The sequence below is a fragment of the Aethalodelphis obliquidens genome, unplaced genomic scaffold (genome assembly GCF_003676395.1).
Source record: "Aethalodelphis obliquidens isolate GAN/ISIS:26980383/991018 unplaced genomic scaffold, ASM367639v1 scaffold1, whole genome shotgun sequence".
Lineage (NCBI taxonomy): Eukaryota > Metazoa > Chordata > Mammalia > Artiodactyla > Delphinidae > Aethalodelphis > Aethalodelphis obliquidens.
In genome coordinates this window covers 41,731,534-41,746,451 of record NW_020837945.1, presented here as the reverse complement: position 1 = coordinate 41,746,451, position 14,918 = coordinate 41,731,534, and the positions used below count along the sequence as shown (strand labels likewise).

Here is a 14,918-nt window from a genome sequence, read left to right as displayed (position 1 = left end):
TTCGGTAGAATGCTAGGCATTGTCAGACTCTCCCTGGATAATCTGTTTCTAAAGCGTGTTCATCTTTGATTGTCTTCCTGGCCTGTTTTGCAACTATGAAGTTAGTTGTAGACAATGAATAGTTATATATGTGATTTTTCTCATTACAACTAGAATGATATATTCACTAGAGATATGACTGTTTTATGTGCATTAGAAAAGATGAGCCCAATCATTATAGTTATTGCCTTATAGTATATTAACCAGTTTTGGACAGATTAACCAATTTGTTTAAGTACTCCTGATTGTCTACACACTCATACACACAAACAGACACAACATATACAAATATGTATGTATATGTGTATATGTATCTGTTCTTCAAATTTCTCTTTAAATCAGTTTACTCTCTTACTAGTCTCTTCATTAATTAATAAGTTAAATAAAATCTTTAATTTGTGTTCACTTTATATTAATATCATAGCCATGATTTTCCCTTTTGAAACTTATATTTTAGCAGAGGGTTTTTCTAATATGAAGTGAATGCATTTAAAGAAAATCAGAATGTTACTGGGAAAATGTTTGCCAATTTTAGATAAATTTAGTGTCAGACACACAGGACCAACCAAATTACTTGTGAATGTGAATGAGGTGATGAATCAGGTTTAGAAAATCCTTAACCTCCAAGTAATACAAGATTAAATGTGTTAAGGATTAAAACAATATTAAGTTCCTCATGGATCATCACATTTCTTTTTTTGTAGTTCATTGAACCATACAATGAACCTGAAATATCTGAATTAACAGGTACTAGAAGTTAAAATGTTACCATATTAAATAATGACCCTCAAAGGAATTTATGGCCAATAGAAGATCAGAAGCATTCCAGGCATTAGAATATGTTCGATTTGTAAAAGAGAAACACACACACACACACACACACACACACACACACACACAGATGTACATTTACACAAACACAAGTAAACAGACCCAATGCTATGCAAAATTGTTAAATGTCCCCCAAGCAATATACTTTCAGTGTATCACATTTAGCTAAAACTTAGAGTGAGAATGAATTATCAGACACCCTTGCAACAGCCCTTTCCCCCATACACTATATTGAAAAAATACGTACAGTCTGGGCTAGTTTCGAACTCAAACTTGCGACTGTTGGTCCCAAATCCAGCTGCGGTCCGGGCTCGGATTTGGAATACATACGTAGTATCAGGCTTGAGGCTACTGATGGTAACATTTGTGCCTCTTGCCCTGAGAATTGTATAACTTGTCTCTTGTTCCTGCTTTGAGGTAAGAAAAATCATGTTAAAATCGAATCTTCCTAATGCTGTCAAATGGTAAAAAGGTGAACCACTCAAAACCAATTCTTTCAAATTTTTAACACAGCTCATAGGACAGATAAAAGAGGTGACAATCATTTAACTTTCTGAATGTAATAGAGGCTTTTTTTTGTTTTGTTTTTTTTGTTTTTTGCGGTACATGGGCCTCTCACTGCTGTGGCCTCTCCCATTGCGGAGCACAGGCTCCGGACGCGCAGGCTCAGCGGCCATGACTCACGGGCCCAGCCGCTCCGCGGCATGTGGGATCTTCCCGGACCAGGGCACGAACCCGTGTCCCCTGCATCGGCAGGCGGACTCTCAACCACTGCGCCACTAGGGAAGCCCTAATAGAGGCATTTTTAAGCAAAAAAAATATTTACAGAATTTCCCAACTTGGATAAAATAATTTGTTCCCTGCACATAATGCAGGAAAATTTATTTTCATTTTTACCAATTACTGAATATGTGGATGAAAATAAGTTCTCTTCAAAGCTGAGGCTGAATGAAAGCTTCAGTCTAATTCCAAGAATAAACTTACAAAGACAAAAATACCCCCTTGAATTAAACTTAACAGGAATGTCCTACTGATTCTCAGAAAATATTTCCATTAACTGTAAAATATTAAACTTAAAAAGGTCCAGGTTTTATGTATAAACTCTACATTAATAACTTTCTTAGTATCAGCTATATTTGCACTGTGTTTAATCTAAGTCACTATGGTTTGTAGAGACTAAAATCTTCAGATAAAAGTCTAGAAATATTTCCCAAAAGGATTTACATTGTACTTTAGGAGATTCACACTGCACATTAATTGTAAAGACTTTTTATGTCAAGCCTTGTTTACCAAAATGGACTTCCAGGAATTGTGTTTTTCCTTTAACATACGTTAGTATATGAGCACTTTATGGGTCACCTAATTTCAAGTAATGGTGGAATATCCCTGTACCTGGTGTGGGACCTAGAGTGGGTGATATAGAACAATGCATATCCTCAACCAAAACTAAATAGAATATTACAGAAAAAATGTAGTGTGTTATAGATACTTTTTAGTTAAAAATGCTGGTTGTGTATCAGATAGCATTTGAGTTAGTATATAAATAATGAAGAGGGCTGAATATATTTATTTTGTGGAAATCATTATTTCATGTGTTAAAAATAATTATTAATCATATACCCAGAACATGGCTCTGTTCATCATCATTAATGAACTAAACAGTCGAGAAAGCTAGACTTTGTAGAGCTTAAATTCTAGCAAAATGCTCAAAATATTTCTAAGCATTATATATATATTTGGAAATAATTTTAAAATTTATGAATGTATGCTATAAAAAATGTTTATATAAAGTATATTAAAAATAATATTACACATAAATATGCATCAAATTTAAAATGCTTAGAGAATAATAGATTCAGTCATTCTTTTCCTGCACTAATTAATATTGTTTTAAAATATGGATGTATATTGTGCTTTGTTAGTGGAGTTTGAAATAAGTTCAGAAAATGCTTTATGTTTGTAAAAGATATGAAGGTAGTTTCGTAGTATTTTTGAATCAGCTTCATAGATCTACAAGTTGGGTGTTCCCTGGCTCTACTATCCAATCTGAACTAAGGTGCATCATTAATTGTCTTTTTATTTTGTTGTATCATCTATAAAACATGGATTCTTATATTTGCCCAGTCTATCTTGTCACACTTTTAAAAAGAGAAGATCACGATCAAGTGAGTACTTGACAGTACCACAGTGGATCACTGAAAGCTAGGAGATAACTTACTTATACTATGATTTTGGCACAGTGAGGTTTATAAGGTCTCACCTTCTTTCAGTGAAAGAGACATACCTTTTTCCCTGTAGGGGGCAGTATGAAAAAAAATGGGATCACATTTGTGAAATACATTAACTTCAATAAACAGAATAACTACATAGTGCAAAGGAATGTTTATACATTGTGGGTTTTTTTGGACAACTGACCATACCACTAATTCTCATATCTCTAAAATAATCCATTTTCATGTAGAGGAAGGTATGCAATACAGGGGAAAACATACTACATGAGGAGTCATGGCTGCCAGAATTCAAAACAAAGAGCTAATGTTTATTAGCAGTGAGGCTGTGAGAAATAATAGATAATGCCATCAACTCAGTTTTCTTATTTGTAAAAGAACCTATTTGCCCACTTTCATCAGATTATCAGACAGCTCAAAATAATGTATGCAGAAGTAGTCTGTAAATATAAACTATATCAACTCACAATTTGTTTTTATTTCATTTTAAAATACTTTGTAAACTGCAGCAGATACACAAATATGTCATGTTCATATTGGTAGCTATAAAACCACCCAGCTCTAATGATAAGATTTGAATACATCTTGCTTTCAAACCTAGCCATAATTTATAACCAGGGAGAAATAAGTGGTACTTAGAGTGATGAAATACTATGCCTTAAATTCTACTTATAAATAATCGTGTACCTATTTTTTATAATTGCATTACTGAACCACAATTTTATGATGTGAGGCAAACTTATCTACCCACTCTCATCTACATTTCCTTGTACAAAGTCAAGAAAGCTTTCCATCATCAGTTCAATAACACAATCGTTTCATTATTAATTCAATGTTCCTATCTGTATTGAAGGAAATTCATGTGAATGTGAAGGTCAGGAAATGATGCTTAAGGCAATGAACTCAGGAATAGTTCATCAATAGATTAAGGAATCGCTATATAATAGTTGGTAGAACAGGGGTCTCAGTGTGGAAGGACACAAATGTCATCTCTAATACCATAACTAGATGACTTAACGTTTGATAGTGACATCTTTTGCTATGGCTTATTGTTATAGAATGGAGGATATTTGACACAATGATTTCTAAACCCTCTTCTACCTATAAATCAAAGGTATCACACGACCAGAATTCTAAACAGAGCTCTTTCACTTGCTAGCAGCGTCATTGGTTTCTCTGAAAGAGCACACTCATGATTAGGTAACCTCTTTCCCTACACAACTCAACCCTTTAACATTATCTCCCCACCTTTTCATAGTATTTGACCTCATAGTCCAATATGATCCCATTAGGATGTTCAGGTTCTTGCCAGGATAAAGAAATGCTGTTTCTGGATGTCCGATCTTTCTTAATCATCATGACAGGTGATGGAGCTGTAAAGAGAGGATGGGAGGGGATGATGGGATGAGGAAAATTAATCGGATTGGGAAGGGCAGTAAAGAAGAGCAGAGAGGCAAGGGAACAAGCAAATGGAGTCTATTGTTGTTCTAATCTTTGGCAAGAAAGGACTATTTCCATTTCAAAGGCTCTTGAGTATTAATCTGGCCTCATATCAAGCCTCAGAAGCTGGATTATAGCCCTGGTACATACAGGCCTATGGAAAATGAGCTGAGATTTTCAGCTGCTGGTGGACTAGTGGCAAGTGAGCATATGTTTTCAATCTGCTACTATAATGTAAGCCATGAAATATATTTGATATATTAAAAAAAGAACAAAACATCAGGACTACCTATTTGTTATAACGTTGCAAAGTTATGAATGCCAGATTCTTCAGCTCATTGGTAACATTTTCATATGCAACTCTGTAAGAAGACTGGAATCCACTACGCACAAGGAGTCCCATGGTATCCATAGGTAATAATAATATTCGGTGTATTGTAAAATAGGTAGGATTTAGGACATAGTACAATAGATCTTGACTTCTGACAAAAATCTCTCATGAATAAAAATATATATCAGGAAGAAACGATCTCTGCTTTTACATTTTCATTTCTTAAAAAAATATATATTTAGTAAGAAGTACTGAGGAAATGAGTACTCTTTGTGTCACAACTCTATAGATACATTTTGAGGCATCTTATTGGGGGATGACTCTATATTTGTTATGTTTTTCTATGCATTATCAAAAGTATAGAATATGAATAAAAAACTATCTGTTTGGATCAGATATCATAGGGTCACCATTTTTTTTAATGGAAGATTAAATATGTTTTAAGAGATATACTTCAAATCCTTCCATTAAAAAGAAAAATGCACACTATCCATCAAAGTACCTTTGGTTTCTATTTTTTTTTTAATAAATTTATTTATTTATTTTTGGCTGTATTGGGTCTTTGTTGCTGCGCATGGGCTTTCCCTAGTTGTGGTGAGTGGGGGCTACTCTTCATTGTGGTGTGTGGGCTTCTCATTGCAGTGGCTTCTCTTGTTGCAGAGCACAGGCTCTAGGCACACGGGCTTCAGGAGTAGTGGCATGTGGGCTCAGTAGCTGTGGCTCGTGGGCTGTAGAGTACACGCTCTGTAGCTATGGTGCACGGGCTTAGTTGCTCCGCGGCATGTGGGATCTTCCTGGACCAGGGATTGAACCCGTGTCCCCTGCATTGGCAGACAGATTCTTAACCACTGTGCCACCAGGGAAGTCCTACCCTTGGTTTCAAATCTCAATCTTGCTACAATGGCCAACCAAAATACCTCACTGTGGGGCTCGGTGGCATTCTGCCGTAATTCAATGCAGCAAAATAAATTACAAACATGAAACAAACAAAAATGTAGAATTCTCAGGCACATCAACTGCTGAATTGTTTTCATTGCTAAAGGACATAGTTTTTTATAGATTTTTCTCAAATCAAGGACTATTAGAACCCAGTATATTTGTATTCCCTACAACAGCTAGCAATAAAGTTCCCTATATGTTGATTTGATGTTTCTATGATTATTACTTGACGACTTTTGCACCCAACCTCTCACCTTAATTGTTCCTGTCTATAAATGCCTTTCATTTTTATTCTTCACTTAAAAATAGAGCTTTCATTAAACTTGCCTTGTGACACTTTTTTAGAAAGTGTAAACCTAAACAAAAGATCTATTGCAGTACATTTTCCATCCACCTATTTCTATTATTTGTAAGATCTTCTTATGAACTTTTGTAATTAAAGCCTCATAACTTTAATGGCCAGGGGATGATTACTTAATCTTTTTCCAAAGAAAAATGTAGGTGTTGCTTTTCTGATAGAAAAGTAAAATCATTTTCTTATTCACATCTTGCTCCCATTAACAATTAACATTCTTTCATGTAACTTGATGTCATTTACCTTTTATGTTCACTTTCTGTCTATTCAATGTTATTGTTTTCTTTCTCAAACTGGCTTCACAACACCCCCAGCTCTCACCCCGAGTCAGTTTGCTGCTCTGAAATTGATTCTAAGCAAAGGATAAGTTATTTTGGTTATATTTAGTTGAAATTTTATAAACATATTTGAAGTTTATAAACACGTCACTGAGTTAGAAATAAATAACAGGTACATTAAATTTTTAAGAATTAATTTCTTTTTACTTACTCTAATACTTAGAAAAATCAATTTATTATTTAATCGTTAATAGAATAATTTCAGCCCCAATGTCCTTGGAACCAAATTTTGCTTTTTGTACAAAAATAATGGAGAAATTCCACCAACTTTCCTCCTGAAGTAAATGCATTAATAGAATAGCTTCTAATGTGTGCTTACAGAGCATTTCAAAGAAGCTGAATGTTGGAACACTTTCCTAGTAAACCCATGGAGACCCTCCCTACTTCGTTTCATACCACCGTGAACCTGGTTTCTTTTTCTTAACAGTTAAAATACATTTTCAAAGAAGGTTTGAAAATGAACAGGTATAGCATCTCTCCTCAGAAAAGAGGAGAGAGAAAATAATTCATTTCCAAGAACAGTTGTGAAGAAGATTGTATTAACTTTTTAATGAAAGCTTTCCAGGCTCTTTTGGGGATCTGCTTAAATTTTATTGCTTCTGCACTGGGCAAGACTTTATAACTGTTGAAATTCTTCAAAGGTCTTTGAGCAAGCTGCAGTGCCCTGTTGGACTGTAATAAATAACCTTTTGTAGTTCCACACTTACTTAAGTAGAGGCAATTGCTCGACGCTTGTGCCACCTCTAAGAAATGAACCTTTTCGGATTGCTGCTTTTAGGCCCCTGTTAAGTCATTTGTTCTGCTCTTTTAATACACACCCCTTGTACTGGCTGCATTTCAGCAGTTTCAATCCAGTGCACCAGCTGAAATCCTGTTACATTTAGGTAATGATCATCAATATTTTAATATTAATAAATAATTAACAGAAATTGTTTTTCTCTCCCCTAATAAATAATTTTAAGACATAAGAAAACACATGTAGCAAGAGAAAAATTCCATGGGCACTCCACAGTATCCACGCTTTCTAAAATGTTTTCTAGAACACTTCTTAATTCATGTCTTGAAGTATAATTTATCCATACTTGCTCATGTGTTATAATACAATTTGTAACATTGATGAGAAACAGTGATTTTTTTTTTTTTGGTTCGTTTTTAGGTATCTAAGAGTGATGTGTTCAAAGTAATTTTCAAAATTCATAGAAATTCTTATTTTTCTTATAAAAGAATGTGATACAATTTATATCAATGATGCAATGTATATCTTACATTTGATTTATTTTATTCTCATTTCTCTGTTTTTTCTAAATTTGTGATTTGAAGGAGTGGTGGGTAATAGTTGTACAGAATGAAAAAAAAATCCTAAAATTAGAGAAATGCTTGGATGGAGAGTGAAAAGTTACTGAGGCAGAGGAAGCATAGGTTTTCCCTGGTGAAATGCTGGTGTATAAGCTAAAATAGCAATTACTGATGAACACTTCAACAGCCCAGGATTAAGAGATTTATGCTGGTGACTTTTATGTACCTCAAATGATATATTATTACAATGATTCTCTTATTAACAGGAAGAAGTTGATGAAGTTGATGACTAAGTAGGTTGCTATGAAACGGGTCCAGGAATTTACACAGTTTAGTGAATGAATAGTTTTGTAGGGGAAGAAAAAAAAAGAATAAAAATTAAAACAGTAGGAAGATAATAATTTTTAGTAAGTTAATAACTCTAAAGTAATGTCTGGGTGTGTAACATACATTTTTGTTGTGTTGGTATTTGAGAGGGAGCAAATATTTGATCCTTAGCTTTTGCTATTCTGAGTATAACTGGATATACGTGCTCTTTGGAAAATAAAGAAAGGAGATATGATATACTTGTAAAGTGAAATTTTTATTTTTAACTAAAATATTTCTTAAAAGAATACAAATACAAGAGAAAAACAGTGAAGGTTGGGAGGGAAGAAGAAGCCCATAAATCATACAGTTAATCACCCTCCATGAAGTTTTTCTGAACTTTCTCCACACCACTGAAAAATTCAGAACACTCTGAATACTGACAAATTTCTTAACTTGCGGTGTCACAGTGAACTTGCTCATGGCTCTCTCAATTCATTCTTTAAAATTTTTCTTAGGTCACGACATAGGACTCGACAGATATTTCACCCCATGTTATCTAGTAATATGTGTTTTGTGAAAGCTGGTATCAAAATGCTTTTCAATTGCTGTTCTAAGGAGACATACCTTTCTGGGAACCAAGGGTTGAATTATTCCCTGAGTATTTTCTTCCCTATATCCAGGCCACTGTAATGGCAGTTTCTTGAATCAGAGACATGCATGACTAGTCCAGAAGATAGACAGAGAAGTATAACCCTTAATAATTCATAATTGAACCCCAGTTATTTATTTACAGAGGAAGAGTAAGATTTTCTCTCAATGTCCGCCTAGCCTGAGCCATTGATTGCATCTAATGTAATAATAGAAAAGCAAATTACAATGGGCAAGCAAAGATGTCAGGCTAAGAAAGGTTTCTATGTAAAGAGATCTGGTTAGAGATGGGGTTTGTGTAGCTCACAATTTGTATTTGAATCACACAATACTTGTGCATCCAAATCTACTGTCAGACGTGGAAAGGATTTATTATTTTAACTATGGTGTTTTTAAGAGGCATTTACCCTTATTCTGTAACTAAAATATGACCCATCCTTAGAATCAGGAAGTCAAAACTTCAAAATTCAACTCTAAGGATCTGGTTTGGTTCGTTTGTTTTTATTGGGACTTTTCTCTTTCTGGGTCTGGGAATTTCTAATGAACCTCTAAGGTGTCTCTGTGGTTTAGAGATTGGACAAGTTAAAGTAATAAGAAAAAAAAGGCTCAGTATGTCTTTTTCTAAGGGAGCCAAAACTTTAAAAAATTATCTCCATGGGAAAATATCATCGAGTAAATGGTTGAAAGATTTTTCCTTTGAATCAGGCATGCCTTTAAAAGCATGCCTCTCTTATTATTTTGTACCATTCATTACAATACCCACTTAAGAACATTTCCTTAGTTTTTTTCAGAAGTGGACATTTCTATAAAGTCCAGAAACACTCTTGAGTTTGAATGAGCATAATCATTCATAGCTTAATGTTCTCCATCTTACCACCCCTATCCTGATTTCCCCAACTTGTTCTCTGGAATTTCCTGTTTTGATCCCAGGACTCACCATTTTTACAGCCTACCAGTTTGAATTTCAGAGTTATACTTCTTTATATATTCTCCCTCACCAATAACACTGTATGCCAATCAACTTCAGCATCTGAAAGTCGATGAATTTTCTTTCTACCCAGTTATAGTTCTTTCAGCCCTGCTTCAGTTCAAACCATTGCCATCTTTCACGTGCATTGGATTCTGTGTCTCTCATCTCAATCTTTCCAGAACTTCCCTCAATTTTCCACACATTTTTGATTTTTTATCATTTTATAAAGCAAATAAAACATTAACCGTCTTTTCCTTCAAAACCTCATAATTTCAAATCAGTTTTCCTAAACTTGTTAACTAAAAAATAAGTTTCAAAGTAAAGGTCTAGCAATCTATATTTTGAAGAATTTGATGTCAGAAATCTCTTAAGATCACACATTTGGGAAATTCTGGACTACAATAGGATATGTAATTTGAAATTAATTACATTATTATTTAAGATTCCTCATTAGACTGTAACATACATACCAGATTTATCATTTATTGCTCGCCTTTCAAACTAAAATTCTAAAGACAATTCCTTAGGCCACTGCCTACAATTGTACTTGTAATATACTCCCTGTCTGGAACACTCAATCTCTTCCCTTTTCCACTGGAAAAATCTCTTCTACTCATTATCCTTAGAAAGGCATTGCTAATATACAGCTTTTTTTGAGTCCCTTAGGCAATAGTTAATCAGCTCCTTCCTCTGTTCTGATATATAGTATAGTTTTTCATTCTTTTATTATTTAGCCCATCTCACTGTGTTGCAATTATACCATTTGCTTACTAGTGTGTCTTCCCATTAGATTGTAAGTTCCTCAGAGTCTTTAGTGCCTAGCATCACACCAACTGTACATAAATCTATTTATTCAGTTTGGTTAGCTTTGCAAAAAAATGTACAATATATTTTGTGACTAGTTCCTTTGAAAGATAATCCTATTTAACTCCTGATTTATTATTAAAATAATAAAATTCAAACAAAAATGAAAATTGTAAGATGTTAAACAAATACCTTTTTCTATAAAATTATATCATTTATTTTGTATAGTAAAGAGAAAAATAATTTTCTAAACTGAATCAATAGTGCTGGAAGAAAAACATTCTAAAACGTATACATTGAAAGTAAATTTTGAGCAAGACCTCTCCAGAGGGGAAAATTCTGGTCAAAATTTTAGGCTTCTTAGTTCTAAATTTGTAAAATCTTTAAAATTTTCATTATTAAAATTTGAATATTCCAGAGTAGTTTTAAAAATTGGAGAATGCAGTTAAAATGTATAATCTCATTCCCATCTCAGCATGGAGCAATAAAAGAGAAAGAAAACAGTAGTAATAGAAGAGTTCATTTCATAGATGTTTATTGCATGAATTCATCAAAAGAGATGCTGTTTTTCATTTTTCAATTGATCTTTAACATTAAGTTCTCCTTCTTTTAATATCATTCAATATCCTCTTACAATCGGATCAATCTTCAATACGTTGTTTAAAAAAAATCTAGTTCTTCCTCTCCTTTACTCTCACACTACTACCATACTTATCACACTTCTGACACTTCTGGTCAGCAAATGTGTAGGTTTCCCCACACTAATCAATTCTGATTTGGTTTCCTACAATTTAACTGAATTTTGACACTATTTACTTGCAAGTAGTGTCATATTCCACACATTAAAGGCTGAATCTCATAACACTGCCCCTCACCTCAGATGCTAATCACAATGAGAAGCTTCCCAGGTTACCCACAATTTCTGTGTGACTTGGCTACAAATTGGAGGTTCCCATGACCCTCTGCTCTGGCTCAATTAATTTGCTAGAGTGGCCACAGAACTCAGGGAAACACATTTACCAGTTTATTAAAGAGTATGATAAAGGATACAGAAGAACAGCCAGATGTAGAGACATAGGGCAAGGTCTACGAGGCTCCTAAGTTCAGGAGCTTCTGTCTCTGTGGAGTTGGGGTGTGTTCACTGACCTGGAAGATCTCCTAACCCCATACCATTGGATTTTTATGGAAGCTTCATCACGTAGGCATGATAGGTCATTAACTCTATTTTCAGCCCTTCCCCCTTACCAAGGGAATGGGGTGGGCTGAAAATTCCAGGCTTCTAATAAAGGCTTGGTCTTTCTGGTGAGCAGTCCTCCTCCAGAAGACATTCAGGAGCCCACCCAGAGTCACCTCATTAGAACAAAAGACACTCCTATCACCCAAGAAATTACAAGAGCTTCAGGTGCATGGTGTTAGGAACTGGGGTAGAAGACAAAAGGACAAAAGATGTTCCTTGTACTCATCACTTAGGAAATTGTGAGTTTTAGTAGCTCTGTGCCAGGACCAGGAGGCAGAGAACAGTATATATATTTTCTATAATCTCCATATGTAATATGGCTTTGAAAATCTATGGGAGGTAATCATAGGTTTCTAGATATAATTCTTCACTGTGAAAGAGGTTAATAGTGACACATAGCTATTTTTAAGGGTTTTATTATCCACTAAGAGTTAAGTCTAAAATAAAAAAATCTTGTAGGTAGGAAATAACAGAAAGTAGAGCAAATAAAGATTTCTTTTAAAACTAGTTGTCTTTGAAAAATGCAGCATACCAGCAAAACTGTCATAAAATATTGAGATTCCTGGAGACATTATATACATTTATAGCATCAGTATATTTTAGAAAAAAAATAATGTTCCTTGGATTTGCTGAGATATTCTACAATATTCTTCTCTTTAAGTCCTTTGAAGAGCCATGAGTACTCTCAACATGCCTGTAGTCTCTGAGTCCAGTGAGCCCTAATCAAGGACTTCATGCATGTACAAGGCGATGAAAATGGCAGGTAGTTATTCATAATGTGTGTGTGTGTGTGTGTGTGTGTGTGTGTGGTGTTTAGCCTAATGTTCTCTATTTACACAGATAATGTGATGCTGCTGGAGGGTCTAGCTGTCTTTTAACAGGAGACAACTAAAATTAAATTACATCTAGGGCATTCTTTTCCTTCATCGATTACACATGAAGCATAAAGTTCTCTTAAAATTCCTAGACAGGTAGACATTGAGCTCTGCATGTATTATTTTAAACTATGCAATATTCTTTACATTATTTCTGAAAATCCACACTTCACACTTCTAAGGTCTGAGCCTAAATTTAGAAAAATGCATTCCAGAGATAATATACATGGAAAGGATAGAATCTTCCCTCCCAGAGAGCCGAAAGTTGTCTGAGAAATTTCTCACTTCATAAGATTTCTAAATATCTTACAATTTCCAGAAGATACAACTTGGCTTTGGGAATAGCAATATGTCTTAATCCTGAATTTTTCAAAGTTCTTCTTGGATAAGCTTCCTAGTTATTCTATTTAGAAAATCTGCTTTGATAGGATTTTTTTTGTTTTGTTTTGTTTTTTGTTTTTTGTTTTTGCGGTACGCGGGCCTCTCACTGACGTGGCCTCTCCCGTTGTGGAGCACAGGCTCCGGACGCACAGGCTCAGCGGCCATGGCTCACGGGCCCAGCTGCTCCACGGCATGTGGGATCCTCCCAGACCGGGGCACGAACCCGTGTCCCCTGCATCGGCAGGCAGACTCTCAACCACTGCGCCACCAGGGAAGCCCTGCTTTGATAGGATTTTAATATCCCAAGTTCCTAACCAATGTAGGATTGTAAGCTTGTTGTCTTCATTCAGCAGCTTCCACAAAATAAAGACAATAGAGTAGAAACTTCAAAACCGAAGTTAATAATCCAAGTTTAAATACTAAATATGAAATCTTGGGCAAAATCAAATAATATACAACATTTAGTACAGGCAAAATTATTTTAGTATAGATGTCGCCAAAGAGTGAGAGGAGCAGCTGTTGAATACAGATAATAGGGATGTGGTGGGGAAAAGGGTGATGGTACAAGATCAAGACCAGATGAATGAAGAGAAAGCTTCAGTCAAGAACTAGGCTAACCACAGTGTGAGGTTTTGTTTGTTTGTTTCAAAGGATTGCTGAGGTAGTATGTCTGTTCTGACTCAAGAGTCCTTCAGGAGTAGAGTGGCCACGTTCCAGCACAGGACAGAAGGGACTAAATCTGGACTACGGTGGTATTCTCTGTGGAGCTTCTGACAAGCAGCCTGCGCCTTCTAATTATGTGCAGCAGTGGACTTTACAACTTTATACAACTTACAACTTTAACGCACCTTTGGAGCAAAAGAGGACTGCCGTTGACCCAGCTTCCGCTTTACAGATAATGGCAAGAAAACTAGTCTGAAAGGCTACCCTCTTGGGTCTTGGGTTGTTTGGTTCATGTGTTCAAGCAGAACAGAAAGGAGGACAAATTTACAATATATTATGTATGTTATATTTAGAAAATAGACAAAATATATACTGGTCTTAAGTAAATTAAACTTTTATTCACAAATTATAACTATAAAAGGAAAGGGGGCACTGATAGAAATACTCTGTATTTTCACAGGGGTAGATATGTTTATTAAAAGTCATTTAATTTTCCTTACAGTTAAGACAATTCACTATATATAAATGTTACCTCAATTTAAAAAGAAGTAAAATATATGATTTGCATAATTAGGTCTTAATATTGATATGTCACACTATTAACTATATTTTCCTATTTTCTGTTTTTTGTTTTTTTTTTTGCGGTACACGGGCCTCTCACTGTTGTGGCCTCTCACGCTGCGGAGCAGAGGCTCCGGATGCCCAGCGGCCATGGCTCACGGGCCCAGCCGCTCCGCGGCACGTGGGATCTTCCCGGACCGGGGCGCGAACCCGTGTCCCCTGCATCGGCAGGCGGACTTTCAACCACTGCGCCACCAGGGAAGCCTTATTTTCTGTATTCTTTATGCTCTGGCATCTGGAGCCTTGCTGACCAGGGATAGGCTGCCTCTCCCAGGGTTAGCCAATTCCTAGAAATGGCAAAGACTGGCCCAAGAGTGTGCCTCTCATACTGCAAACTAATCAACACATTACCTTCTCCATCTGGCTCTTATGCTGTACCAGGAAATATTCCTCTGACCCAATCATCCTAAAACCAGGTACCAGACAACTAGAGAAAGTCCTTATACCTCACAGTCTACTGCTGAAATTATTCAAACTAGCCAATCCTAACTAAGTATACTTACCTTATCTCCCCTTGCCTTGCCTTTCTTACAAAACCAGAGTAAAGGCTCTTGCCCATGCTTTTTCCTTGCTCCCTCTACCTCCTGACTGACCCTGGTGTTTCTCTGTGTGG

At 35.5% G+C, this 14,918-nt stretch overlaps 1 protein-coding gene across 3 annotated transcripts in view; it reads right to left on the bottom strand.

The window, feature by feature from the left end:
* Positions 1-14,918, bottom strand: part of EPHA3 (EPH receptor A3) — a 365,092-nt gene that overhangs the window by 78,658 nt on the left and 271,516 nt on the right. For 2 of the 3 annotated variants that reach the window (XM_027102800.1, XM_027102802.1), the window contains exons 6-7: positions 4,347-4,471; positions 1,118-1,280 (exon numbers count right to left, since the gene is read on the bottom strand). In XM_027102800.1, the coding sequence (XP_026958601.1) occupies positions 1,118-1,280; positions 4,347-4,471 (288 nt within the window). The remainder of the gene's footprint in view (positions 1-1,117; positions 1,281-4,346; positions 4,472-14,918) is intronic. The other variant, XM_027102801.1, reaches the window with a different exon arrangement.